Source organism: Ilyonectria robusta (genome assembly GCF_021365365.1).
Source record: "Ilyonectria robusta strain PMI_751 chromosome Unknown BGZ61scaffold_20, whole genome shotgun sequence".
NCBI classification, from domain to species: domain Eukaryota; kingdom Fungi; phylum Ascomycota; class Sordariomycetes; order Hypocreales; family Nectriaceae; genus Ilyonectria; species Ilyonectria robusta.
The window spans coordinates 89,131-114,748 of record NW_025764454.1 but is presented as its reverse complement, the minus strand read 5'-3'; the positions used below and the strand labels follow the sequence as shown (position 1 = coordinate 114,748).

Here is a 25,618-nt window from a genome sequence, read left to right as displayed (position 1 = left end):
CAAGCGCGGCATACGGATTAACTAACTGCCCCAACAGGGGGGCAGCCAAGACACCCGGACGATACGCGGGCGCCCTCCCTGAGTCCCTAACGAACCTCCATCGCCAGCCCAACTTTACTAAGGTTATAGTGGGCTTGGGGCACGTTAGCACTTGGCACCTACCTACCGAGTCCGAGTCCGTTACGTTACGTGGACATTCTACTTCGCCTCTCAATCATCCCCAGTCCTGGTCGCAGTCCACAATCGCATCTTTTCTCTGCACCCTTTGCTCCGTTTTGCACCTTTTGTCTCGCGGCGGATGATGCAAGTCCTGCACCGGCTTCCTGTCTCTCCTTCCTGACGCTCCTTTTGCCTTGCTGCTGCTGCGCTTCCATCCTCCCCCTCTCTCTTTGATCGTCGTACAACGCCTATCACGACAAAGCCACGGCCTGTATGGCCGCCCATCACATCTCTCCCCTGCTACATCCACATTCGTATCTGAATCCAACTTGCCCCGTCTATCCGAGAGACTTGAGAGCGCTCCCGCTCGATCCCCCGAGGAACCGCCTCCACAGGATTCAACATGCCTTCCGAGAAGGCTCCCTTCTACGACCCCATACCTCCGACCTACGATGAGGCCCTAGCCAGCAGCAGCCGATACGACCCCGACGACTGGGAACCGACCCCGAGATCCCCCACCGGCGAGCGAAATGCCCCCGAGGGCGAATCGCAGTCTCTCCTCCGCAACCCGGGCGGTGCGGCGGGCTCTTCCCGGAGAACCGATGGCTACCGGGCGCCAACCGTCGAGACGGACGACGAGGACAGTCTGTGGGATAACGATAGCGATTCCGACGATGAGACGGCTCAGGTGCGGCGTGAGGTCCAGGAGATGGAGATTGAGGAGCCCGATCACTCCCGCGGCTCACGCTGGGGGAAGCGGATGGGCTTCCTTTCTCTGCCCCAGTGGAAATGGTCCTGGAGGCCCAGGTTACCTCGACTGCGAATCCAGCTCCCCTCGCGACCAGACGCGGCCGCCGCAGATGCTACCGAAGATACCGAGGCCGACGCGGCCGCCGACACCGAAACGACGACCAGGTCAAGGCGGTGCTGGCCCAAGATTGACAGGACCACAGCCATCATAATGGGCGTCCGTGCCTTCGCCATCTTGATTGTTCTAGGCTTCGTGTATCTACTCTTCGCCAGCGATCTCTTTGGCAGTTTGTCGGACCGCATAGGAGGCGGTTATCGCTTCAACCCCGAAGACTTGCGTGTGCACGTGCAGCAGAGCGTTGATCCTAGGCGGTTGCGCGCTTCTGTCCAGCACTTCTCGAGCTACGCCCACATCGCCGGTACTGAGGGCGACTACGCGACTGCCATGGATGTCGAGAGCATGTTTAGCAGGGCTGGCCTTGACGAGGTGATGCTAGATGAGTACAAAGTGTACCTCAATTACCCGCGCAAGGACGGCCGCGCCGTACAGATTATGGACAGCAAAGACGACAAGAAGGCCATCTGGTCCGCCAAGTTGGAGGAAGAGGAGGTTGGAGGTGAGACGGCGGGCCGACAGACGTATGCCTTCCATGGTCACTCCAAGTCGGGCGACGTCAAGGGACCCCTGATTTATGCAAACTACGGGTCGCGAGAGGAATTCCAGTTGCTCAAGGACCAGGGCGTCAATACCAAGGGGGCCATCGCACTGGTACGATACTATGGCACCCAGGGTGACCGCGCCCTGAAAGTGAAGGCTGCCGAGCTGGCTGGCTTTGCCGGGTGCATCATATACAGCGACCCGGCCGACGACGGCTTTCTCAAGGGAGACGTTGCGCCAAAGGGGCCGTGGATGCCCGGCGACGGTGTCCAAAGAGGCGCCGTCAGTTTAATGAGCTGGGTAGTCGGCGATGTCCTGACCCCGGGCTGGGAAAGCAAGGAGGGACAGCCGCGGATGAAGCCAGCTGAAAGCCCCGGTCTCGTGGGCATTCCGAGTCTCCCTCTCGCCTGGAGAGACGCTCAGATCCTACTGCAGCATCTCAAGGGGCACGGAAAGAAGGTGCCTGATGGGTGGACGGGCGGCGTCCCTGACGTTGACGAGTGGTGGACGGGTGACGAGTCATCACCTATTGTCCGCCTAAAGAACGAGCAGGACGAGATTAACCAGCAGCCCATCTGGAACGTGTACGGCAAGATTGTCGGCATGGAGCAGAGGTCCAAGTCCATCATCATCGGTAACCATCGCGACGCTTGGGCATTCGGCGCCACGGATCCCCACTCAGGCACTGCTGTCCTGATTGAAATGGCTCGGATCTTTGGCGACCTTCTACAGCGGGGTTGGAGGCCGTTGAGAACCATTGAGTTTATGTCCTGGGACGCCGAGGAGTACAATCTGATTGGCTCCACCGAATATGTCGAGAACAATCTCGAGTCTCTGCGCGATAACGCATACGCCTACATCAACCTCGACGTGGCTGTGGCCGGCAGCAGCTTCCGTGCAGCGGGGTCCCCCGTGTTCAAGAAGTCGGTCCTCCACGCCCTCGGCCGGGTTATGGATCCCGTCAGCAACGCGACCCTGAGGGAACTCTGGGATGGCCGGAAAGCCGAGCTTGATGGGCTCGGCGCAGGCAGTGACTACGTAGCCTTCCAGGACATTGCAGGCACCAGCTCGTTGGACCTCACGTTTGAGGGAAGCGGGCACCCGTACCACTCGAGCTATGACAAGTTTGAGCTGATGGAGGAGTATATCGATCCTGGATTCGTGTACCACGATCTCATGGCGCAGGTGGTTGGGTTGCTCATCCTCGATTTGGCAGACCGGGCCGTCCTCCCCTTCGACGTGTCGTCATATGGCGATCGCCTTGAGAGGTGGGTCAACGATCTTGAGAACTGGGTCAAGAGCAAGACCAGTAAAAGGGACGGCAAATCGGGCAAAACTGGCAAGACAGAGATTTCGTTCAAGGAGCTGAAGGATGCCGTTTCACTGGTCCAGCACAACGCGGAAGAGTTTGAAAAATGGGAGATGTACTGGGACCGCGTCGTTCTCTCCAACGGAGGCTGGGAGGCCAACGACATTGGTGCGGACCGGCTCGAGTATAACAACAAGATGGCATACTTTGAGACGTCATTACTCGACCTAGAACTAGGTGGTGGCGTAAGTTGCTCTCGATCCCCAGCCAAGAAACATCGACTAACAATCTCTAGGTCCCCAACCGGACACAGTTCAAGCACGTGGTCTTTGGGCCGCAGCTCTGGTCCGGATACGATGAGGCATTCTTCCCCGCCATCCGCGACACTGTCGAGGCGGGAGATTGGACCGCTGCGCAGAAGATCATAGCCAAGACGGCGGCGATTATCCGCAAAGCGGCGACGGTCCTAGAGATGTGATGCGAATGTATGATTTTCCCGAGACCGGCGCCAGAGCGGAGTTGGAGTCTCCTTGTTTTTGCCTGGGCTCCTCCCTAGCCCCTCTCACACATGCCCTCAAGACGGCACAGCATTTTTCTTTATTTTCCTCTACATCTTCTTCCCACCTTGTATGTGGATCGGGTTTGCGTGGCTACACGCGTGTATAGGAGGCATTGCATGGAGTTTGGTTCGCGCGTGGGCTGTGCTTTTGGGTATCCAGCGTAGCGCCCAAGGACAGCTGCCCCCCCTTTTGGTCAGGGCCATGGAAAGGGTTATTTGCTTTCTTAGTTTCTACAAGTAATGATAGAAAGATGAAGGGGACGCAATGTGATTTGATTGTCGAGTCTATGGCAAGTTACAAGCAAACAGTTCATTATAATTGAAGTAAGGAGCATACAGTAATTGTGGAATCCAACCCTGAGCAATTTCATACCATCCCTAACCCTTTTCCTGTCCATAACACCAGGGCCCGGAAGCGACTTAGTAGCCTCTCCGAGGTGATGCACTTTCACCGAAACAATATTGAGTATTCTTCAATAAGGTAAACAATTTCAAAGGATGAGGTCCATATATGTGATATCATCAGGCAATAGATGTCATAGTTGGTATCTTTATCGACTACTCTCCCTCTGGAGTCTTCACAGTTGTTTGTCCTAGCCATTCCTATAAAGCTGTTCGATCATCCATCCATCAAGCTTTCTTGGTAGCCTCGAAGTCGGCCACGGACACCAGGCGTCCCACAACCTCGTACTTCTCGAGGAACCTCTCCTCCCAGCCCTGCAGGGCCTCCATCTGGTCGTTGTCCAGGCCCTCGAGCTTATCCAGAGGCCCGTCAAGGTCCTCCGTCAACATGTCCTCGTCGAAGCTGCCGCAGGCGAGGCCGCGGCTGGCGTCACGGCCGGCAAAGTTGGAGTAGGGGCCGCCGGGGCCGTAGAAGTTGCGGCCGCGGGAGACGTCGAAGATGCGGCCGCGGACGGCGAGGTACACGGGGCTGTCGTCCTTGCCCGAGTAGGGGAGCAGCGTGTGGGGCGTGTAGGTGCGGAAGACGGTCGCGGGGGCGTCGCGGGGGAGCGTGGGCGGCGGGGACGGGCGGAGTAGGGCGTAGCAGGTGTAGAGGACGGCGGAGAGGAGGATGAGGTTGAGAGGCGAGACGAGGGATGAGCTGTCGCACTGTTAGTCCGGGGTGCTGTGACGACAAGATGAAGGTGAAGGCGACAGAGAAGAGGGTACATACGTGTCAAAGCCTCGGGCGGCGTCGGCCATCTGACGTTCAACGTGGTCCATTGCTAACGAGTGCGATGTGTCTGCGGAGCGAGGAGGCCGGAGGAGAGAAGAGCGAAGGCCGGAAGAAGTGAAGAGAAGACGGTCGAAGCTGGAAGCCAGGCGCTGCAAGCTGGAGGGCGGAACAGCAGGCGGCGGCGCAAACGGGCCAGGTGCAAGAGCAAGTCCCGAAGCGTACGGTGCGCGAAGTTGAGTTGAGGTGGATTATTCGGCGTAGCTTGCAACTGCGAACTTGGAGGAAGGGTTGCAATCCTCCGACGTGGCCGAGATAGATGTTGGGTTAAAGGTGTCGGGTTCCACCCCACTTGCGCGACAGCGACACAGTAGCTCTCCCACCAGTTTCTGGGGGACAGCTGCGGATGACCGACTACGTAACCAAGAGAGAGCATTGCAGTTCGCACGCACCTATTGCGATTTGCACGTATATGACACACTCGAACGTGAATAGCTTGGTAGATACTAATAAGCCAAACAATACCCTTGTACGTATTTATTTTTCCATCTTCTGTATCTTCTCGGATGGCCAAATACCCCTCTCTCGCTCCCTTGAAGCACAACGTCTACATGCTCACACAGCTGTCCGCAAGTCGGCCCAAACGTCAGTTTATGAACATGATGCCTCCAGCAAACGGGTGTCTCTCCTGCGTGCGAATGGCAATACGTGTACGTGAGAATAGCTATTAACCCGCAGTTCGCCTGCCTCGGCCGGAAGTGCGAGTTCTGAGAGGCCGCGGCGGAATTCGGAGAAGCCCCGGCATTGTCGACCCGGCCATTCCGCAATTGAGACGCCGCAGCCATCAGCGGGTTGCGTTAAAAGGAAGGCGATGGAATTGGATCGTCTGGTCCGACGCAATCGCATCGCAATTGTCGCAAGTCCCTCTTGTGAAACCCTGGTCTTTCATGCCCATATTCAATCTCGGGACTTGTCGCCGTCGTATTCGTGTGTACTGTGCCGGGGCTCGTCACGTCCAATCAGTCCCGTTCAAATCGCAAGCATCAGCTGATGGTCGCAGCGCTGCATCCTAGTAAACGGCATATCTCTCAGGTACTTAACTACGATGTGAGATCCAATTGTTACTATGACGTGGTATTTCCCTACGTCCCCAGTCGAATTGGAGAGCATCTTGAAGTGAATGTTGAGGTCAACAAGGTCTCGGGTACGTCCCAATTGGGTAGGAGATCCCCAGTTAGGAAAGTTCGTGGGCGGCGATACTTCAGTGACACCATCAGATGGCACAACCTTGATGCTCGCATACATGAAAATGCTGTCAATAAAGTGGGCGGCTGGTTCCCAATGGTCCCTGATAATATACTACGTAGTAGAACACGACTCATCACCAAAAAAAAGAAGATCCAAATTGTCCCCGCTTCCACGGAGCAAAAGGATAATTGATGCGACTCGCGCACCGTTGAATCACTTGGAGATTGAGGGAATTGAACCCCCGACCTTTTGTAGTCACTATAGTCGACTAGACAATGCAAAACAAATGTCATACCACTAGACCAAATCCCCTAGTTGATAAATATCGTGTCCCTGTAGTTGATTATACTCGTTCCAGGATGTGGGCGTGTTGTGGGGCGGGAGGATTGCATCCGAAGCCCACCCTTGACAGTGTTGCCTAGTTGCGGAATAGTGGTGTGGGAACCCAGGCTATTACATTGTCCAATGGACGGCCCACCTCGTCCCTCATTGACATTGTTGCGGCGTCGTTACAGACGATCATCTTAGACTTGCTCTGGGTGATGGGCACGGCGGGGCGAGGCCTTGTCTAAGGCTCTCTAGCTACAATTTAAGTAGCGACAGTTGCATACATGAAGTTCCCAGGTTGCCGCTCGCCACACAGTGATAGCAACGCATTGGAATCCCTCTCAAGCCATGATGCCTACCTCTTTCATCTCACCTTAGTCCTAGATCAGAGAGCATCGTTCATTCTCCTGCATCTCCGACACAAAATTGATCAACACTCTTCCCAGATCACCTCTGGCAGATGGAGTACGAGAGCATGCATTCATCATACCCATTGGTCGGCCGAACTAATGCCAATTCAGATCCTCCACCACACTTTGGCCGGGTGGGTCCGAGTCCGAGGGCCGGGTCTGAGTGACGGCCGAAAGTGGAGACACGGCTCCGGCCACTGCTGGCTCAAACCAGCCCGCCGCGATTGACATGACCATTTTCTATTTATCCCACCTAAATTAAGTGCCCTATTAAATTAGATACATGATACTGGGGTTATGTTTTATTATAAATTCTCTTGTCATAAGAGATCTTGGCGCCCACGGACGAAAGTTCATGGTCAGGGCATTGTAGCAGTAGTGACAATCCGCCAGGTCGTCGTTGGCTTCCAAAGTGTTTACCAAAAGGACAGGCAGAAAAGTCTTATTTACGTCAAGGGCCTAGCCTACCAAGAGTCCTTGTACTTCTTAGGCTACCTCCTCCTACCTAGACTCACGCTCTCTTGTGATCCATTCACAGTGCACGGCAGACCCATACAACAGCACCCACTTCAACAGTCATGTGAGGCATCCACGAGTGCCACGGAAATACAAGAGTTTCAGCAACTGGTCAACTGACAACCAAATCATCCAGGCGAATGCTATCAAGGCCAACCAAGGAATCAACCCCGCCAAGATCCAATACCAATCCCCTGCTAGCCTCAGGCGCCGTGAGTCAACGGCGAGGACTCAGCCACCACGGCGCTAAAACAATGCCTCCACAAGGCTGACAAGGCAGCCACTGAACACTGCATGCATAATTCACGGTGTATATAGAACCGTGATTTCTTCCGACTTTCATGACTGCAACCGTAAACCCTGAATATTTGGGAATCCGGAACAAAAATTGAGAAAATGTCAGATTCATCGTCACCTGAGCCGCTCTACTTCTGGCGAGAAACGGACAGTGAGACAGGATGGCTGTCACAGTGGTACGATTGTCCGTTCAAGGACGACGAGGATCCCAAGAAGACATACAAGACGGCTGAGCAGTAAGTTCAGGTAGAAGGGCTGACGTATGTTGATTGAATCTCTGAGCTCATCCAACTCCTTCAGCTACATGATGCATCACAAGGCTCTCCTGTTCAACGATCCCGCGGTCGCCCTCCAGGTTCTCCGTGCCGACCACCCGCGTAAGGTCAAGGCGCTTGGCCGCAAGGTCAAAGGCTTTGACAATGAGGTCTGGGACAAGAACCGGCGCGACATCGTCCGCCGGGGCAACATCCTCAAGTTCACCCAAGCCGTGTCGGAGCAGGGCTTTCACAAGAGCACCACTCCCAAGGGCAAGGGCACAAAGCGCAAGCTGCTGCCCATTGAGGGATCTCTGAAAGCCATGCTGCTGGCAACGGGTGATCGCGCGATCGTGGAAGCAAGCCCGTACGATTCCATCTGGGGAATCGGGTTTACAGCAGCGAATGCTGAGACGGCCAAGGAGTCTTGGGGGCTGAATCTGCTGGGGCTGGAGCTGATGGAGGTAAGGAAGATCTTGCGGGAGCAGGATGAAGAGAAGGAAAAGGATGGAAAATCCGTGGATGGTGATGAGCCGGCAAGGAAGAAGACAAAGAGCGAGGAGCAAGATGTAGAGAAGGTTGAGAAGGAGGGTGAGGAGGACAACTAGAAGCGGATGAGCGATTGCGAGACAAAGCATGAGGCATGGTCATCTCCTTGTATAAGAGTCAGAGTCAAACTAGAATAAATCAACAACATCTTTTATCTTGAAGACCATCTCATCGTATATCGGTCAACACAGTTCCTTGTTCAAAATAGAATGGCATCCCCTTGCTGGCTTTGCGATCCACGTTCTCATTGGCCTCCTTTGACCATTATCATGAATTTTCACGCTCAAGGGTATTTATGGTATAGTCTCATATTGAAATAGGACATATCATCATTCGGCATTAAATGTCGTGAGGTCAGATTTAGGGATTCCTTATCTGAATGTCTATGCCTTCAACCCCAACCATGCATGTTCCCCCCCATCTCTCATCCCATCGCATCCCCTATACAGAGGTAAATCGTACATACAAAGCCTCGGTTTCCCCTTCGAGGCAAGCAGAGCGGCGTGTTGTTTTCCTTTTGGTGATATGCAGCCCAAAACCCCATCCTCCCCTATATAAATTGTTTTTTCGTCATGTCGAGAGCCCTGGTATCTTCCACATGATTGGTCGTACTGTACATTTATTAACACATGTTGGCCAAACCCTGCCGCAGGTCGACCGCGCTCCGTCTTTTTATATCCAACAAAACATTCCCCGCCATGACGCCGGATGTGAGCGCGCTGAGATCAGTACCAGTCTCGGCCGCTCTTCTGCATCTCAATCAGACGCCATCCCCGAGTCTCAGGGTTGTTGACGTCCTCGGGCACCCGGGTGATGCCGATGGCGTATGTTACTAGCTGCACCTTGTCCTCCATGCCTGCTGCAAGCTGGTTGGTCTTGGCGTTGCGGTAGACATGCACCTCCTGGGTGCGGCAAGTGATGATGAAGACGGGCACCTCACCGGGATCCAGCATACGAGCCCGGAGGATGTCGACGTTCCTGATGTCCAGGATACGTCCATCCGACTTCATACCGGCCTGGAGGTACTGCTTGGTCAAGGCCTCGTAGACGGAGTACTGGGCGGCCGATAGCCACAGCTTCAGCGTTTCCGTCTCACCCTTGACGTAGGCATCCAGAACCTCGGGGAGGATATACTCCCGGAGCTCTTGCAGGAAGGGCTCAACCTGGAAGGCGGGGTCCATCGATCGGAACTTCTTAATGACCATGGCAGTCTCGTTCTCAGCGAAAAATCCGCCAATTCGGTCGGTGATGCTTCGAGCGGTTGATACGAGAGGGTTTTCCGACTCCTCGTACTTGCCCTTCATGCTGAAGATGCCCTGGACGAACGAGCTGGTATCGCGGAAGTCTCTCCACGCCTCCTTCCAAGCGGCATCCTTGTGGAGCGTTACGTTGGTGCCGGCTCTGTTGAACATTAGCAGGTATTCCCGGGAGACAAGAAATTGCAAAACTTACTCAGGGTCCTCCTGCATGACCTCCCCACCCTCCGCACCGCGCTGCTTATTCAGAGCCTCTCTTCGCTTACGGCGCTCCTCCTTCTCGACCCAACCACCGTATCGTGAAGAGCTGCCATCATCGATGACATCCTTCACGTTCTTGTAAGCCTCAGTCTGGCGGATGGGCTGGGTGGCCTTGTCCACGGCGTCGCCGGTGACGTTGGCGGCCTTGCGCACACCCTTAACAACCGAGGTATCCCAGGTCCAGGCGGCACCCTTGCCAATGGCGCCGGCAGTCGTCTTGACGGCCCCGCCGACGGTGTCGGTGATGGCACCAGTGGACTTCTCGTAGGCTTCACGAGCACGTCGAACTGACTCGCTTTCGGAGAATTGGTGGGCGGCAGCGCCAATCTGCTTGGTCGACTCGTTCCACTCTTGCGACTTTTGGAACTCAGTGTTCATAGTCTCCATGAACACCTGCCAAGGAGTCTTGTCGCCATGAGGAGGGGGGGGGGGAAGATCTTCCTTCTTCTTCTCCTGCTTGCCCTCATCCTCGCCGTCCTTACCATCCTTCTGCTCTTTGCCCTCCTTGTCACCGTTCTCGCCCTCTTCGGTCTTCTTGGACTCGGTCTCCTGGGGCTTGGCCTCGGATTCGCTTTCGGCAGCCGTTTTGTCCTTCGTCCCTGGTGGGGTCTGCTCCGTCTTCGGCTTCTCGTCTTGAGCGAGCTGGCTAGAGACGTGGAAGAGGCGAGATTGAACGCCAGGAGTAAAGTGAAGTTCGGATGGGAGGAAGGAGGACCTCAAAGGCGAGCGAATTGCGCCAGAGAGAATTGAGCCCTGTGGCCGGGCACCATCGCGGCTAGCATTCTGGGAGAGTTGAGAAGCTAATCGTCGGTACGCAGGGGATCTGCCGGCCGAGCTCAGATGGACGGACGCCCGAGACAGGGCGTTTTCGGAGTGCGCCGCCTTTCTCGTAAGGGAATTCATGATTGCAACAACACGAAGAGCCCTCCACAGAACGGGATTGATCGTGGATTAAAGGGCGATGGAGAAAAGATATGTGGAAGGACGTAGAATACGCGGGAGGAAATTTTGGTTCTGCGATCTCGGTTGCGGGCGGAAAGGAAGGCGGCGTGCCGGCAAAGCCTCGGCAGAATTGGGTGGCGCCGGAGGTTCATCCCGTCTATGCAAAAATCGGAGTGCTAGATCCCTTCAAGATCGCCAACCCCGACGGTGATGTGTACAAGATGAGCCGCCCATTGACGAGTCGCCTCGCGGCGCAATCGCTCTTCCGAAGCCCCCGAACCACTTCGAATGCGCTGAAATGCCCCTTCCAAGCGGCCCGACCGCTGTCGCACACCAGCGCCCGCCGGGCGGATGATTTCCCTCCTCCTCCTCCACGAGCTCCCCGAACCAGAGTGGCACGACCCAGCTCGACCTCGCTCCTCGAGAACATCTACGGCACCGCACAGCCGCCGTCTGCAGCCCAGCCAGCTCAACCCAATGCGATGTCGAACCTGTCCCAGAGCCTCGTCTTCAAGACGCTCGGCAAGTCCAGCCTCGACTCAGGCCTGCTCGGTGCCAGCGGTCCCCGGACGGTGCAAGCCAAGGAGGACGACATGGAGCCATTCCACTTCCACATCTACTCGCACAAGCACAACACCCACATCACCTGCACGAAGCCAAACCGCGAACCCATCATCTCCCTATCCTGCGGCAACATCGGCTTCCGCAAGTCCCGCCGGGGCACCTTCGATTCGGCCTACTCATTGACCAAGTACGTCCTGGAGCGATTGATCCATACCGGATGGCCCATGAAGATTTCGCGACTAGAAGTGGTGATGCGAGGTTTCGGCCAGGGACGAGAGGCGGCGCTCAAAGTGCTGATGAGCCCCGAGGGCAAGGTGCTGCGTGACAAGATTGTCCGTGTGGCCGACTCGACAAGAATCAAGTTTGCCGGAACCAGAAGCGAGAAGCCGAGACGTCTGTAATCTCGAACTGGTTGACGATGTGCGGGGATTACTGTGGAATAGAAATCCGATGTACTATACTCTGTACGAATGTACCATACAAATAAAAACAGACCCCAAATCCGTTTGCCTCGGAATTGTTTGAAAGAATGACTCGCTCCTAATCCAGAACCCTTGGTATCGTGTGGACCGGTTTCAAAAGGAGCGCCCGGCTCCAAACCCCAGACGCCTGTAAAGTAAAGACAGTAATGCACCCGAAACCCGATAGGAAACTAAGGATCCGTCGTCTAGTGCCGAGGAGCTCTCTCAGCCGCAGGAAGTTGGCGTCCCGCAGCGTCTCTCAGGGCTTGTTTCCCTTTCCCGTTACCCCCGCGCCTTCTTTCCTCCTCGCTATCCCAATTTCCGTCTTCGCTTCCATCGTGGCTATCCATCAAGAGGTGCGAACTGGAGTGGCGAAGCATGCGAGATCGCTCGTCGGAGTCGTCATAGTCGCCAAGCAGCTCGCCGTCGGCGCCATCGTACTCAGGAGGCTCGATCCACTCTCGGGGGACAACACAAGGCAATGCGACTCCGATGCTGGCAGCACGGTTCAGCCAAGCAGGACCGGGTTGGCCCGTGAGCTTCATGCAGAGGTAAGATGTAAAGTGGTTGCAGTTCTTAGTGAGGAGGTTGTAGGAAGTTCCGGGGAACTGGTCCGAGGCGGATTTGAGCGCAGCTGCTATCTCTTCGTCGGTGGCGAGAGTGAAGCCGTGGAGGATCTCGCAGCGAAATGTACCTCCGGGAGGTTCGGTTTTTGGCTTGGTCCAGTACACCCCGGTCGTGCCGCGATTCTCGTGACCACCGTAAGCATATTCTTTGTCTCCGATGACGACGCCGGTGTGAAGGAGCGAAGCACCGACTGTCCACAAGATCGACGAGAGTCGGCCGGGCTGTCAATGGCACAAGGGTCAGCATAAGACCAGTGAGGCAGTTAAGCGCTGCGCCGCAGGGAGAGGTTTACGCACAGGGAGGAGGTCGTAGACATGGATGGTGATTTCAGTCTTCTGTAGAGACAGCGTAGACCGATGTCTGTTGATAGACGAGCTCTTGCTCTTCCGAGGCATGGTGGCGGCGTGAGTGGTGGTGGGCGTCAGTCGATGTCAGTATCGCCAAAGGCTGCGATCGATGCGATGCGATAGTGCGACGTCAGTGTCTCGTAAGGCCGGACTTGGACGCTTGTGAAGCGGGGCTGTGAAGCAGGATTCAAGCTTGGACAGGAGACGAGGATGAGTGTGATTTAATGGAATATCATTACAGTACCACAAAGAAGAAGGAGGTGATGGTACAATAGGGATACACAAGGGAAAAGGGAGAAGGAAGCAGTACAGATGCGGAGAGGCTACAGTTGTGCCTGATTCAAAGCCGCGCCTCAAACACCCCGGACCATCACTTGATGCGAGCGTGCGACGAGCGAACCGCCTTCGGAAATGCACAACAGGAAGAGTGGTGGGAGTGGGCTGTGTTGCGTCAGCCAATGACGTTGTTGTTGCTCCCACAACCGGATTCCCAGCCGGAACAATGTTCATTCGGCCTCCGACATTGGGCGCACGAGCCCCAACCTCGCCAAACTGTCGAGGTGGGGGTGTCAAATTCTCATCTCATCTCACTTTTCTACAAAGCTCTCCCCGTCGCAAAGAGAAATCTTTTTTCCTCCTCTCTCTTCTTCTCCCAGGCGCTTCTCTAGACACGAAGCCGTCCCAGGCGATTGAGGTTGGCTGCTGCCAACCCCTCCTTCATCACGAAGCCCTTCGCCTCGTCCTCCCTCTTCGCTTCTCTCTCTCTCTTTACCCCTCGCGCAGCTAGCTCTGCAGCTCTTGGATTCACTCCAACTTCCTCGCGTCTAGTCGTCTTCGTTCCCCGTCGCGGCTACGCGAAATCAAGAAAGATGCCTCCCAAGAAGCAGGTTGTCGAGGAGAAGATCCCACTGGGCCGGCCCGGTAACAACTTGAAGAGTGGTATTGTACGTGGCCTTCGTCCAGTTCATGGTCGTCCTATTTTTGTCAGTTTTCCAAGCTAATCCCTCACAGGTCGGTCTTGCAAACGTCGGCAAATCCACTCTGTTCCAGGCCATCACCAAGTCCAACCTTGGTAACCCAGCTGTATGAAGCCCCCTCGCCTCGCCGCCCTAGATTCGGGGTGCTGACAGCTTCAAGAACTTCCCCTATGCCACCATCGACCCTGAGGAAGCCCGTGTCATCGTTCCCGATGACCGGTTCGACTGGCTCGTCGAGAAGTACAAGCCCAAGTCGGTCGTCCCGGCCAACTTGACCGTCTACGATATTGCCGGTCTCACACGTGGTTCATCCACTGGTGCTGGTCTCGGAAACGCCTTCTTGTCCCACATTCGCGCTGTCGACGCCATCTTCCAAGTCGTCCGAAGCTTCGACGATGCAGAGATTATCCACATTGAGGGTGACGTGAACCCCACCCGAGATCTGGATATCATCAGCGAGGAGCTCCGACTCAAGGACATTGAGTTCGTTGAGAAGGCCCTCGAGAACCAGAAGAAGAAGACCCGCATGGGTGGTCAAAGTCTGGAGCTGAAGAAGGCCCGTCAAGAGCAGGATACGATCGAGAAGATCCTTGCCTGGCTCAACGATGGCAAGGACATCCGCAAGGGTGTCTGGGGACCCAAGGAAGTAAGTAAACACTTTTTTTTTTTACCACGTTGCACATCTTTTGCATCCAACACTTGCTTTACATGATGACAAAAGGCCAATCGGCCTGAATCTTAACCCAGCTCGTCGATTGCCTCACATATACAACGCAAGAGGCATTGTGAGAAAAAAAACCCATTCTGATAGCATCTTACTCTCTCATTTATACTTGGATCATCGTTTTGTGGTACATCCGCTGACTTTGCTCTTTCAGATCGAGGTTATCAACCCTCTGATGCTCCTCACGGCCAAGCCCGTTGTCTACCTCGTCAACTTGTCTGAAAAGGACTTTATCCGCAAGAAGAACAAGCATCTTCCCAAGATTGCCGAGTGGGTCAACGAGCATGCCAAGGGCGATCCCATCATCCCCATCTCAGTCTCTTACGAGTCTCGACTCACTCAGTTCGAGACTGAGGCTGAGGCCAAGGAGGAGATGAAGACTGTTGGGGCCGACTCTGTTCTGCCCAAGGTCATCACCCAGATGCGCAAGACTCTGCAGCTGGGCAGCTTCTTCACCGTTGGCCCCGATGAGGTCCGCCAGTGGACCATCCGTACTGGCACAAAGGCCCCCCAGGCCGCCGGTGTTATCCACACTGATTTCGAGAAGACCTTTATTCAGGCTCTCGTTTTCGCCTACAAAACCCTGCACGAGATGGGTGATGAGGCCGAGGTCAAGGCCAAGGGCAAGGTCATGACCAAGGGCAAGGAGTACGTCGTAGAAGACGGTGACATCCTGCACATCAAAGCCGGTGCTGCCAAGAGCTAAGGAGTGAATATCTCACCCTGCCTTGGTATGAGTAAATAGTCAAAAAGTTAAATGTGATGACGTGACGAAGTAAATTCCGTCAACACCCACCATTATCCCTCATGCCTTCTCAATACATGTGAAACTTGTGTGTCCATCTGAGAGAAGAGGTGCTGGTCCCCACTATCCTGCTTGCGCATTGGTGCATTAGACCTGGGTCAGTGTGCAAAGGACCCCTTGGAGATCAGGCATGATCCGTTGTGCTTTTCGTTTTTGTTTTCATGCATCCTTTGTTGTCTCTTTCTGAATACCACCAAGGTAGAGGCACACCGTTCGCCAAGTCAAATTACCCTTCCAACGATAGGTCTTACGACTGAGGTCAGAATACATAGACAAGGAGTGAAGGTTCCGTTGCTGGTTTATGTTTGAGGACAAGAACATACGGGAGCTTTTCGCTGCTCTCATCTCGAGTTCCTGTGGTGTAAACTGGTGTCGGTCTCGGTTCATGAACATGCTCAGGGTCATTCACTGTACAAAATTGGCCGCAAACTAGCATGTTTTCGTCCCATGCTCAACGCCCTAGGGAAACAGCGTCTTTCAAACCAAGCATTAACGCTATGCAAGTGCCCCTCATGTAAACTTTCCTCAGCACTCAACTTGGTGTTCCCAGTTGTACTCTCGTTGTTTAGCGACAACATATTGTTCATGGAGAATGACCTCTTGCTTCTCAAAATCGGCGTTTCAGGCCTGTCAATCTAATTATTTAAACGTTACATCTCCCATGTGTAGCTTCATTTCCTCCCTCTCTTCTCATTCCTTCTGATTGCACACTCTGTGGTTCAATATGACTACGACTTCATACAAGAAGAATGCGGCATACATTGCGTACACCAGGGGAAATTTACGACCAGACGTGATCCTCCCTCCGTTGGCGAGAAACAATGTGTGTTATTATAATCACTTTCGTACCAGCTTCTAACCCTTTTACAGGACGGCCTCATTTTCCTAGCTCCAGGAGAGGTCTACTGTCGATTCCGGTTTCAAAACGGAACCATATGTCCAATTGTAAGTATTTGCCAGCCAGGACAAGTCTATGCCACGTTGAAGCTAAAGGTATCGCTAGAATTGGCGTTTCCCGACCTATCATGCCCTGCACGATCACTATAGTCAGGCACACGGATTGGAACTCGAGCGTCTCAAGTCTGGTGCACTGCCAGCCGATACTCGACGAGATGTTGAGCGTAAGGGCCTCTCCTGAATCGACCAGTATTATTATGGGTGGGCACTGAATTAGAGCTAGACTGGTACAAAGCTCTCATGGGGAACGTCGTGACTGTTTGGACACCTCGCAGTGCTCACGTCCGTGGGCACTCGCCTCCGCCCGTTTCGAGGCCCGACTTGGTAAGTATCAGGTCACCTCTTTTCTGGCTTGCTCTATGTTGATTCTAATACTTTAAATATAGGATGGCATTTAATCTACTGCATCATCAATCTCATTTGGTAACAAAAACGACGGTGATAAAGGGATAAGTGCGAGCAATTGAGGCACAACTCGTGAGGCCAAGAGAATTTGCCTAAAAGATCACGAAAGGCGAAATGTGGGCATCAATCTCGTTCACCTCGAATAGAGACCTTACAAGAGGACAACAAAGACAGAGAACACAAGTGCAAGCAATTCCCAATTGCAGTTATGATTTACATGGATTGGTTTATTGACGTATAAATGTGCCCACCTACCCTACAGCCAACTGTGTCTTAGTGCCGTTCGGTTGACGTAGTAATTCCTACGCGAATTCAAGTACCATGCTCCTCCGCTGGGCCTAGACTAGACTAGGACTCGACAGCTTGGCGGTAAATGTTTCACAACAAGTCAATCACTCCATTGATGTGACTGACTCCATTCCCAGTTTGAAGCGGTTCTTTGGTCTGAGTGCGCGTGTGCTATTTCATACGTAGTATTGCTTGCCCCGGGCTATCCCCACAACCCCCAAGCTTCGCCATCTCATCCAGGAATCAGCCGCAAAGCGGAGTTGTAGATTGCTTCGCCCGCGTTCCTCGTGGACGAACGATTCCCAACAAAGGTGGCTGAAGAACCACGCGTTTGGCAGCCCGCAACATGTGATAGTGGACAAGGACCAGGCCGGAATCAGCCGGACTAACAAAATCCCGGTTGGCTTGTGTAGACGCTCTAATTAGCCGTGAGCGGCGTTGGCGGCGGCCGAGGCGGTACGTACCGGCAGGACCACCTTCCAGGGGCACGCCCGTGATCCTAGCGCAAGGTTCCTAGGCCGATCCGAGCAGCGCCTTGACAGTTGTGGATGAGGTCAGCTCTTCTCAACACCATCGCCAAATACGGTTCAACCCCATCGTTATCGCGCCTCCTAATCAAGCCTACCGTCCTCACGAACTCGACCTCGCCCGCACGCGACCGCCGCGCCCGACATCTCTCCCTTCCGCTCTGAAACCGCTGCCGTCATCATCCCACGCCTCCGCAATGAACCAGGGTTGAACCAACTCACTCCGCGCCAACCCCATCACCAAGCTCGCCAACTCCATTGCTTCTCCCTGCATGTATCCACAGCCCGGTCCATCCATCAGCGCCCTTCGCCCGCCCTCCGCGACCTACAATCCGCGATCCTGACTTTTTGCGGCCTCCAGGAGCCGACCCAGCCTTGACACCGGCCGCCCCCAAGTCGAATGAATGCAACCTCTAAACCCCTACCTGGCCGCCTTCTTCAAGAGCTCCCTCCCTGCCCAGTGCACCCCGGTCCATCACCATATTCTGCTGGTGCCCTCAACGGATGTTCTCCTCTCCTACCGCGAGACCGAGAGCGGCACTGCCCCCGGGGAGGTCATCGCATCCGAGGACTTCCTCGCCAGCCATGTGCTCAAGATCCCCAGCCCGGCCGGTGTCGCGGGCGGCAAGGACGGCAACCAGAACCTGCGCGAGGTGAGGGGCAAGGCGAAACAATTCTCTACCCTCAATGGAAAGAGTGTTGTCATTAAGGACTCGTTTGTCTACAGTAACAAAGGTGCGCGCTCTCTTAACTTAGCTCTAGCACTCGTCTTGCCATATCCCCTTTTGCTTACTCTCTGCACTAGGCTTTAAAACGCTTGCTCAAGCCCAGCTCCTCAACGATACTACCTGGTACCCTGACGTCTTCGAACCACGACAATGGCTTCTTTACTTTATATCGAGACCCCTGGTGGGTACCTGGGAGGAGGTCAAGATCATCCCCGCCATCTTCGTCCCCGGTGTACGGAAGCGCAGGATCGCCGAGCAGAAGCAAGGCCCGAATGGCGAGTCCAACGAAAATGCGGCCCCACGAAAAAAGGACATCAAGAGCTTTCACGACTTGCTCAACAGTTTCCCGATGATCGCTCGGCAGATGCAACCTGGCCTTGAGAAATTGTTCCTTGAGTTTACCAATATCTTCCACAAACCACTCCCTCCGCCTCCATCCGCCGCCCACATCCCCGATCCTGAACCAGATGGACCCTTTACGAGTGCCATGAAAAAAGCTCGGTCTAGCAACATGCCGGCTAGGCCGGGAGAGGATGGGGTTGGTAGGTTACCGGTGACGGAGAACTTCTATGCCGAGGATGACGAGGATATCATGAGGGCCTCGCTCGAAACCGCCGTCACCGCCGCTATCGATTTATTCCAGGGTGTGGACAAACAACAGCTGTCGTTGCTGGGTGCCACAACCGATTTGACTGGACCTCTTGTCGAAAAACTGATTGAGCGTTATGTAACCGAGAATGTTCACCACATGCTCTTCCCGCGGCTCAACGCGCTCAAGCGACCATACGATCTGGAACTTGAAGCTAAGATTAAGAAGATGCAATTTGTCGACATTTCTCAACTGGGAATTGCCATTGATGGCGGATCCAAGGCCAAGCATGATCTTATTATCCAATTGAGCTCGGCTGTGGAGGAGTTTAAGAGAATTTCCGCGGCAACATGCCCCCAGGTCATGCTGGATCTGCTGCTCTCCACCATCAAGATTGTCTCCCAGTTAACGGACACATCCAAGTCACAGACGGTGCCTGCAGATGCTTCTGCAGAAAAACCAATCATGACTGTTAACGCCGATACCCTGGTCTCATTCCTTCTCTACGTGGTTATCCGATCGCAGGTCAAGCAGCTTCAAGCCCGACTCATCTATGTCCGAAACTTTATATTCATTGACGACGTCGACAGCGGTGAGTTGGGATATGCGCTGAGTACTTTTGAGGCTGTATTGGCCTATCTTGTGCTTGATTCAGCTGGCCTGCGCCGTGCTAGTAGGAGGAACAAAGCGCTCTGGGATGCGGCCAAGGGCGAGAGCCTTGATGATCTGAAGAAAATCATGGAGCCGGATGCGAGTGCTGCGGACGATGAGGATGATTTGTCAGAATCGCCCACATCTAGCCGGCGAGCGTCCATGGCTAGGAATCTGCCGAGTGGCACTTCGAGAAGGCCTTCGCTAGCATTGACACTGTCTGAGCGATTCTCTCACGGATCAGGCCTGAGTCATGTGTTCCCCTTCCAAACGAATGGCAATGCCGAGACGCCTGATTTCCATCTTCCTATTCGAAGAATTAAGAAGGTAGCAATGGACACTCGGAGCCTCTCGGAAGGGTCTGAGATCTCGTTTCACTCGCGCACTGGAAGTGTCGGGACTATTGGCAGTGCTCTAGAAGGCGACATCTCAGTTGAAAGGCTGTCCCAAACCAACAACTCCTTCGGAGAATCGGTTCTCATGATGGCAGTTCAAGGAGAACGACTAGAAGCTCTGAAGTACCTCCTCTCGCTCTCAGAATATTTCCCTGCCCGCGTCATTCTTGATGATATGAACTGCGAAGACACAACCTTACTGAGTGCTGCTATCCAGCTGGGCAACACGGAGCTTACGGATACCATTCTGGAATTTGTTGTGTCCAACGCGACACTCGCGCAATTGACGGAATACCTGTCGCATCAAGATATCTGGGGTCGCAGCGTTGGCCACTACCTTTTTCATGCACCGAACTTGATCAACAAAATCGGCCGACTAGTGCCCTGGAGGCAACGGGACAAGAATGGCCAGACCCCTCTATTCGCCTTGTGTCGGTCGTATGACCATGGCCACTACTGCGAAATGGTTGAGGCTGGTCTAAGTGCAGCTATGGTAGCCCAGCACGATGGACACGCTCTGCACCTTGACGAACATATTGACGCAAAGGGGAACACGCTACTACACATCATTAACGATGCGAGCCTTGCGCTTAGGATCCTGCAGTTCTGCGACGTGGATGTGAATGCAACAAACGAAAAGAGGTTCACGGCGTTGATGGTGGCTAGCAAGTATGGCAGATACGACATGGTGCGGTCACTCTTTGCAGACCCGCGTGTGGACGTGTCAGCCAAAGAGGTCCGGGGCCTTACGGCAGTTGAGCTGGCCAAGGACGATGACGTGCGGAACAAGATTGACGATCTCGCTCTGTTCAGTATGCCTCCTGGACGCGACGCCCGCATCACTGGGGTGGTGAGGGCCTTCTTTGTGGAGGACGCGACGGTGCGATTAGTCCTCAAGTCGGCAGCACCCACGGACCACGATAGCTACACGGTTACGACTAGTCGACGATCACTTTCCGACTTTGAGCACCTGCCCACCCTACTTGCGCTAGAGAACCCAGCATCGTGGATTCCCTCAATGTCAGATGTGCGATCGCCGTTCCAGATACCGTCGAAGCCATCAAGGGCGATCCTACGGGATATGCAGACCCGAGCCGACTGGTTCCTGAAGATCATGCTCATGCACCCCACATTTGCGACACACGAGATGTTGTGGGAGTTCTTCCTGGTACCAGAGCTGCAGCTGGAAACGATGGAGCAGCGGACGTTGCTCAAGGCTGAGACGCGGGTAGAGAAGGTGAGGGACGAATACGAGCCAGTGGAAGATGTAAGGGAGGTGGAGCAGTTTGTAAACCACGCCCGGGAGATGATTCGAAGTGTCAACTACTCGACCAAGAGCGCCGCGAGACGATCCAATAACCTGGGACTCGTAGTAGCAGGTAAGCATCCGAGCTGCACAATGGTTCGATGACGCCGAATTGCTAACTAAAGTGATTAGACATGTACGACTCGTCGGTTTTGCTGCACCGAGCAGTGTCCACGCTCCCCTTCCTCCCCCCACAACACGTGGATGCGTTTGAGATGTATGTCAGGGCCATCATGCCAACACAGTCAAATGCACAGGGGACCCTTCACGCTACATTCCTAGCTCTCCAATCAACGGTCCAGGCTCTGTTGGCCTCGTTGTCTCGGCCGCCCGCCATCATATCACAAATGAGAGCAGCAAAGCGAGAGGCGGACAGAAATTATAGCACCATGAACCGGTCGAGATGGCCACTAGGACTCTTGGATGACACTCGGCAGCGACTCTACGACGAAAAGGAGGAACGTGCGCGCAAGTCGCGAGAAGAGGCAGCGAACCTGGCAAGAGAGCTGCGATACACACAGCAGACGGTGGCAGGGGAACTAGCAGGGTGGCAGGACCTGCATGAAAAAATGGGCCGACGGGCGATTCGAGAATTCGCCCGGGGAATGGTGGTTCAAGAACGGATGAAACTAGAGGGTATGTTGCGAAGCCTGAGAAAAGTGAGGGCAGGCAATGAGGAGCGTGAGGTGGACTTGTCAGGCAACGGGGTCACACCGTCAGGTCCCTCTTCGCCCAGAAAACGCGGGATGACAGAAGCTGAGCTGGCAGCAATGGACGAGACGGCGGGCGGTGGCGAGGATGGGTAATTGGCGAGTCGAGGCAGCTCGGTGGTGAGTGTGGACACATGATGCATCCATCGAGAGAGCCATGGTCAGACGGAACCAAGCCAGTTGAAACACCATGCCAGACGTGTGGGATGAAGTATACGGAGACTCGTCCATGAGTGGCGCGGGGATGGCGTGGGATGGTGTGGGTGAGCTATGGATGAGGCGGATATTGTTGGCCTGTATGCGGCCGTTGATGCGGCCGTTCGTCACCCGGACCCAGGGTTGGACATGCAGATTCTAGTGGTGGATGGGTGCTGGGTTGGTGATGGATGGGAGGATGGATCGACGGATACCCTGTGGATTTGTGTCAGCGTCTGGAGCTTTAAGGGGTTTGCAGTTTGAGATTCAAGGATTCAAGGGCAAGGCAGGACGTCCTTGGGAGGCTTCGTCCTCTTGTCCCCCATGTTTGTTAGACTATTACTGGGATAGGTAGATCTTCTGGAGTACCAAAGGCCTACGGTGTGCCTGCATAGACATGGCCAGGCGGGATCAGCGACCGCATACACGCACAACTCTTTTCTCTGTTTGTTCATTCACCCATAGTGTTAATATCTGGTGATTTCTCGGGATATAGAGTTTTGCATCATAGTACACTTTTCCGTAGGCATGATGAGAATAAACTCTTGTGTAGAAAGAACCATGACAATGCTGCTTTTAGGTAGGGCTATGGGAGTAATCCTGATTTCTCAGTGTTTGTGGCTCACTTAGTCCTATGTACGCCGATGGTTCCCGTGACGTGGGTTAGTTACAGCCCATACTGATGGTTCTCCTTGCCGGTTTCTGTTCTGATGATTGGAAATATCACAGAAGGAACAGCAAACGCTCGATGAGGTGACAGACAACGTGGAAATGCCAAGATCACGGCCACACTGGCATTGCCCAACTTAAGTTTACCCTTCTGAGCCGGTTACTTCGTTTATAATCCCAGAAGACCATAAGTGGGACCACGGGCATGTGTGCTTTACTTGCTAAAACTCCAGTAATGGCTATTTTAGTACTTGGGGAATACACTAATGATTTGAGTGTACAGGTACTTATTTATTTAATCCTTTACAAAGAATTTAAAGTATTGATACTCTAGTCTGCATTGTCCGACGCCATGAATGCACACATTTGATGCTCATGGATGTGCCGAAAGCGGCAGCATTAGGTCATTTTGGTTCATTCCCTTCGTGGAACTATTGGTGGACACGGAATTCCACGGAGCTTTGAGGGTTTTGTGTGCAGGAGTTGCGATGACCCGACTGCGTGACGGACGCTGTTGATGATGTGGCTATGCAGATGTTGGCGTCAGAGAACCAGGGAGGAGAGTCCAGACTTTTTTTCTCCTGCATGCGACCAAGTCTTGTGTCGACAAGGGACGCAAGATGCTGGGGCACCTGAGTGGACAGGACTCAAGAAGACAGTCAACACAGACTTGTGACACGGAGTCTCGCTCAGATTGAGCATGAAAAAACGACGTTTACAATGGATCGAGTGGCTTGAGTGAGTCAGACGAGTTGAGGCTAAGACTAGTTGAGAACAGGGCGAACAAGTCTTGGATAGGAAGTGGGCAAGTTGAAACGAAACCAGCACAAGAAACGGGCAGGGCAAACGGAGTGGGAAACGGGCGAGAACTGCCAGCAAAGCTGAGGTGGTGTCGTGGACAGGGATAAGGCCTGGTTAGGTGGAGGAGGGTGGAGAGGGTGGTGGAAAGGGTGGTGGAAAGGGTGGAGAGAGTGGAGAGAAACAAGACAAGGTGTTGAATTGTGGACGCATGGAAGCGTGGAAGCGTGGGAAACATGCAGATGCCGCGAGCCAGTCGTTGCGCACCAAGACACGGAGTGACACGGGCGCCGCAAGCCAGCGACGCGGAAGCGGACGGATATGTGGAGACGCGGAGGCTCATCGGCCGTGCGCGCAGCCGATTGGCCCGACGCCCTTTTGACGTGGCGGGCTCGAGCGTTACACCCTGGCGCGTGCCCGGCAGCGAATCAGAGGGTCGGGCCGGGGGAGCGCAGCGAGGATGGGCTGGCCGTTACGCGCTGAACGAATGGGAAACAAGGAAGAGGGGGAGGAAGAGGGCGAGGAAGAGAGTACGAGAGACGAACACACGAACACACGAACACACGGGGGCGGCTGTGCAAAGCCATCAAAGGGACTGGGAGACTGCGAGAGCCGCAGAGGCCGACAGTCTTTAGGCCCAGAAACCGGATGGTAGTGGGCCGACGATAATCTCTGTAGCCGCTGCGTTTGGGGCAGCGAGTGGTGCGACGGACGGACAAAGGAAGCGACACGGCGGGTGGCGGGTTTAATATAATTACAATGAACATGAGAGCTTTGTCTCGTCTGGTCTCACCTCGTCTCGTCTCATCTTGGCTCGTAAGCGCCCGTCGCATTAGACGCCTGGGCGGTTAGGTTTTGGTCCGGGGCGGCCAGCTAACAGCCCAGGGGCTGGGGTGTCGGGGGCCTTTGGTCCGCTGCTCTTCTCGTGAGGCGGGAAATTGGGCAATGCTTGGCGTCATGGCGCTTAGGTGAGGTGAGGTGAGGGCATACGGACAGCCGACAGGTGCACCGCAGCGCAGCGCATTGCAGTTTGCAGTGCAGACCAAGTGCAGTAGGTGAAGCAAAAGCGGTGGGGGAAGGGGACTGGCGTAGACCCTGAAAGCGAGTGATGCTGGGGACGAACCGGTCCCAGAGACGGGGATCTGGCGACGAGAAAATCGACACGCTCTGGTTTGTCGGATTTTCATCGTTTGCGGTTCACGTCGTTCGCGATCCCTCACCACCAACAACCGCGTCGCTGCTCGGTCGGTCGAGCAACCTTCACCGTGACCGTGTCGTGGGAATTGTTAGTGGCAATTTTCTAGACTAGGCAGAGAAGACCCCCGACCGGACCCCGGCAGCCTGCATTGCCGTCATGTATCTAAAAATGAGTCATAGGCGCCGGGCCATTCAGCGACCAGCCCTGTGCATCAATCGGCTCAAGCCCAGAAGCTCTCGCGAGCTTGTCAGACATGGGGACAGAACTAGGGTATGGTACGTACCGTGTGGGAGACACGCGCAGGGGGAGTCCGCACTGGCCACCTCCCGCGCTTAGGGTGCAGGCGAGCGTACAGTGTGGATTTTCGGTCGGCGAATGGCAAGCCGAATCGGGCAAGCAGTCGGAGGCAGAGGCCTCAACAACCACGGCGATCCACTTGCAAATCGCAACCTCCACATCCACATCATCCGCATCCACATCTACAACCACAGTCAAGCAGCCACCATGTAATTCAACTACGCTAGACTCGCGCGCGTGCGGGTACGTACATACATGCCCACCGCAATGCTGCAATGCAGACCGACCGACGGGACTTCGTACATACACGGCGGGACGCTACGTGACGTGGAGAAAGCTTGCCCACGCGCGCGTGTTTCTACACGTCGTTTCAGAATCGCCTCTTGCGCTCTCGCCGTCCCGTCGCAACATGGGCCCCGACCCGCCAGTGGGCTGAGTGGCCCATCTCCAAGCCATCCCTGGGACACGGCCATCGCCAATCCTTTCTCTTGGCTGAGGAGGATAAGAAGACGGCCTCTCGCCCCCCGGCCTGCTCTCTTCTTGTTCATCGTCAGCCTGTCCTTTTTCAGTCATCCCATCTTTCTCCGGGGCAAACCAACCGCCTTTTCTTTTATTATTATCGACTGCTTTATTTGTTTGTCAAGACTGGGTCTGGCATATCGCATCTGGCCTCTTTCTCCCGTCTCATCGAGCCCTGTCCTAGCACTTGATCCAGAGGAAGACGTTGTGTC

At 54.6% G+C, this 25,618-nt stretch overlaps 10 protein-coding genes and 1 non-coding gene across 11 annotated transcripts; 6 read left to right on the top strand and 5 right to left on the bottom strand.

Moving 5' to 3' along the window:
- Nucleotides 1-103: 103 nt before the first annotated feature.
- On the top strand, nt 104-3,742 carry BGZ61DRAFT_397166 (uncharacterized protein). Its single transcript, XM_046242973.1, has 2 exons — nt 104-3,121; nt 3,172-3,742. Exons 1-2 carry the CDS (start codon nt 563-565, stop codon nt 3,352-3,354), a joined length of 2,742 nt encoding a protein of 913 aa, XP_046099874.1. The 5' UTR covers nt 104-562; the 3' UTR covers nt 3,355-3,742.
- A 323-nt stretch (nt 3,743-4,065) lies between these two features.
- On the bottom strand, nt 4,066-4,542 carry BGZ61DRAFT_360718 (cytochrome b5-like heme/steroid binding domain-containing protein; the record flags this gene model as incomplete). The annotated part of the gene is made up of 1 exon (XM_046241203.1): nt 4,066-4,542. A coding segment is annotated over one exon (477 nt), but the record flags the coding sequence as incomplete, so codon positions are not given.
- A 1,533-nt stretch (nt 4,543-6,075) lies between these two features.
- BGZ61DRAFT_t170 lies at nt 6,076-6,169 on the bottom strand. The gene has a single exon. It is a non-coding gene; the product is annotated as a tRNA-Ala (tRNA).
- Nucleotides 6,170-7,282: 1,113 nt separating this feature from the next.
- On the top strand, nt 7,283-8,371 carry BGZ61DRAFT_457995 (uncharacterized protein). The gene is made up of 2 exons (XM_046246703.1): nt 7,283-7,643; nt 7,708-8,371. Exons 1-2 carry the CDS (start codon nt 7,507-7,509, stop codon nt 8,267-8,269), a joined length of 699 nt encoding a protein of 232 aa, XP_046099872.1. The 5' UTR covers nt 7,283-7,506; the 3' UTR covers nt 8,270-8,371.
- A 144-nt stretch (nt 8,372-8,515) lies between these two features.
- BGZ61DRAFT_397157 (uncharacterized protein) lies at nt 8,516-10,738 on the bottom strand. Its single transcript, XM_046242972.1, has 2 exons — nt 9,663-10,738; nt 8,516-9,611 (listed from the first exon to the last, which is right to left on the bottom strand). The coding sequence occupies exons 1-2, from the start codon at nt 10,628-10,630 to the stop codon at nt 8,936-8,938; spliced, it is 1,644 nt and encodes a 547-aa protein (XP_046099871.1). The 5' UTR covers nt 10,631-10,738; the 3' UTR covers nt 8,516-8,935.
- A 53-nt stretch (nt 10,739-10,791) lies between these two features.
- BGZ61DRAFT_457991 (uncharacterized protein) lies at nt 10,792-11,727 on the top strand. The gene has a single exon (XM_046246702.1). It carries the CDS (start codon nt 10,891-10,893, stop codon nt 11,632-11,634), a length of 744 nt encoding a protein of 247 aa, XP_046099870.1. The 5' UTR covers nt 10,792-10,890; the 3' UTR covers nt 11,635-11,727.
- Nucleotides 11,728-13,086, bottom strand: BGZ61DRAFT_426985 (PPPDE putative peptidase domain-containing protein). Its single transcript, XM_046243687.1, has 2 exons — nt 12,618-13,086; nt 11,728-12,542 (listed from the first exon to the last, which is right to left on the bottom strand). The coding sequence occupies exons 1-2, from the start codon at nt 12,714-12,716 to the stop codon at nt 11,901-11,903; spliced, it is 741 nt and encodes a 246-aa protein (XP_046099869.1). The 5' UTR covers nt 12,717-13,086; the 3' UTR covers nt 11,728-11,900.
- Nucleotides 13,087-13,258: 172 nt separating this feature from the next.
- Nucleotides 13,259-15,165, top strand: BGZ61DRAFT_457987 (P-loop containing nucleoside triphosphate hydrolase protein). Its single transcript, XM_046246701.1, has 4 exons — nt 13,259-13,612; nt 13,680-13,751; nt 13,806-14,291; nt 14,524-15,165. Exons 1-4 carry the CDS (start codon nt 13,538-13,540, stop codon nt 15,073-15,075), a joined length of 1,185 nt encoding a protein of 394 aa, XP_046099868.1. The 5' UTR covers nt 13,259-13,537; the 3' UTR covers nt 15,076-15,165.
- A 733-nt stretch (nt 15,166-15,898) lies between these two features.
- BGZ61DRAFT_536212 (uncharacterized protein) lies at nt 15,899-16,529 on the top strand (the record flags this gene model as incomplete). The annotated part of the gene is made up of 5 exons (XM_046254361.1): nt 15,899-15,997; nt 16,045-16,119; nt 16,178-16,295; nt 16,355-16,455; nt 16,518-16,529. The coding sequence occupies 5 exons, from the start codon at nt 15,899-15,901 to the stop codon at nt 16,527-16,529; spliced, it is 405 nt and encodes a 134-aa protein (XP_046099867.1).
- Nucleotides 16,530-17,755: 1,226 nt separating this feature from the next.
- Nucleotides 17,756-21,826, top strand: BGZ61DRAFT_536211 (uncharacterized protein; the record flags this gene model as incomplete). The annotated part of the gene is made up of 3 exons (XM_046254360.1): nt 17,756-18,086; nt 18,157-21,093; nt 21,153-21,826. The coding sequence occupies 3 exons, from the start codon at nt 17,756-17,758 to the stop codon at nt 21,824-21,826; spliced, it is 3,942 nt and encodes a 1,313-aa protein (XP_046099866.1).
- A 2,871-nt stretch (nt 21,827-24,697) lies between these two features.
- BGZ61DRAFT_481881 (uncharacterized protein) lies at nt 24,698-25,435 on the bottom strand (the record flags this gene model as incomplete). Its single annotated transcript, XM_046249346.1, has 3 exons — nt 24,698-24,752; nt 24,874-25,069; nt 25,195-25,435. The coding sequence occupies 3 exons, from the start codon at nt 25,433-25,435 to the stop codon at nt 24,698-24,700; spliced, it is 492 nt and encodes a 163-aa protein (XP_046099865.1).
- Between the last annotated feature and the right edge of the window lie 183 nt (nt 25,436-25,618).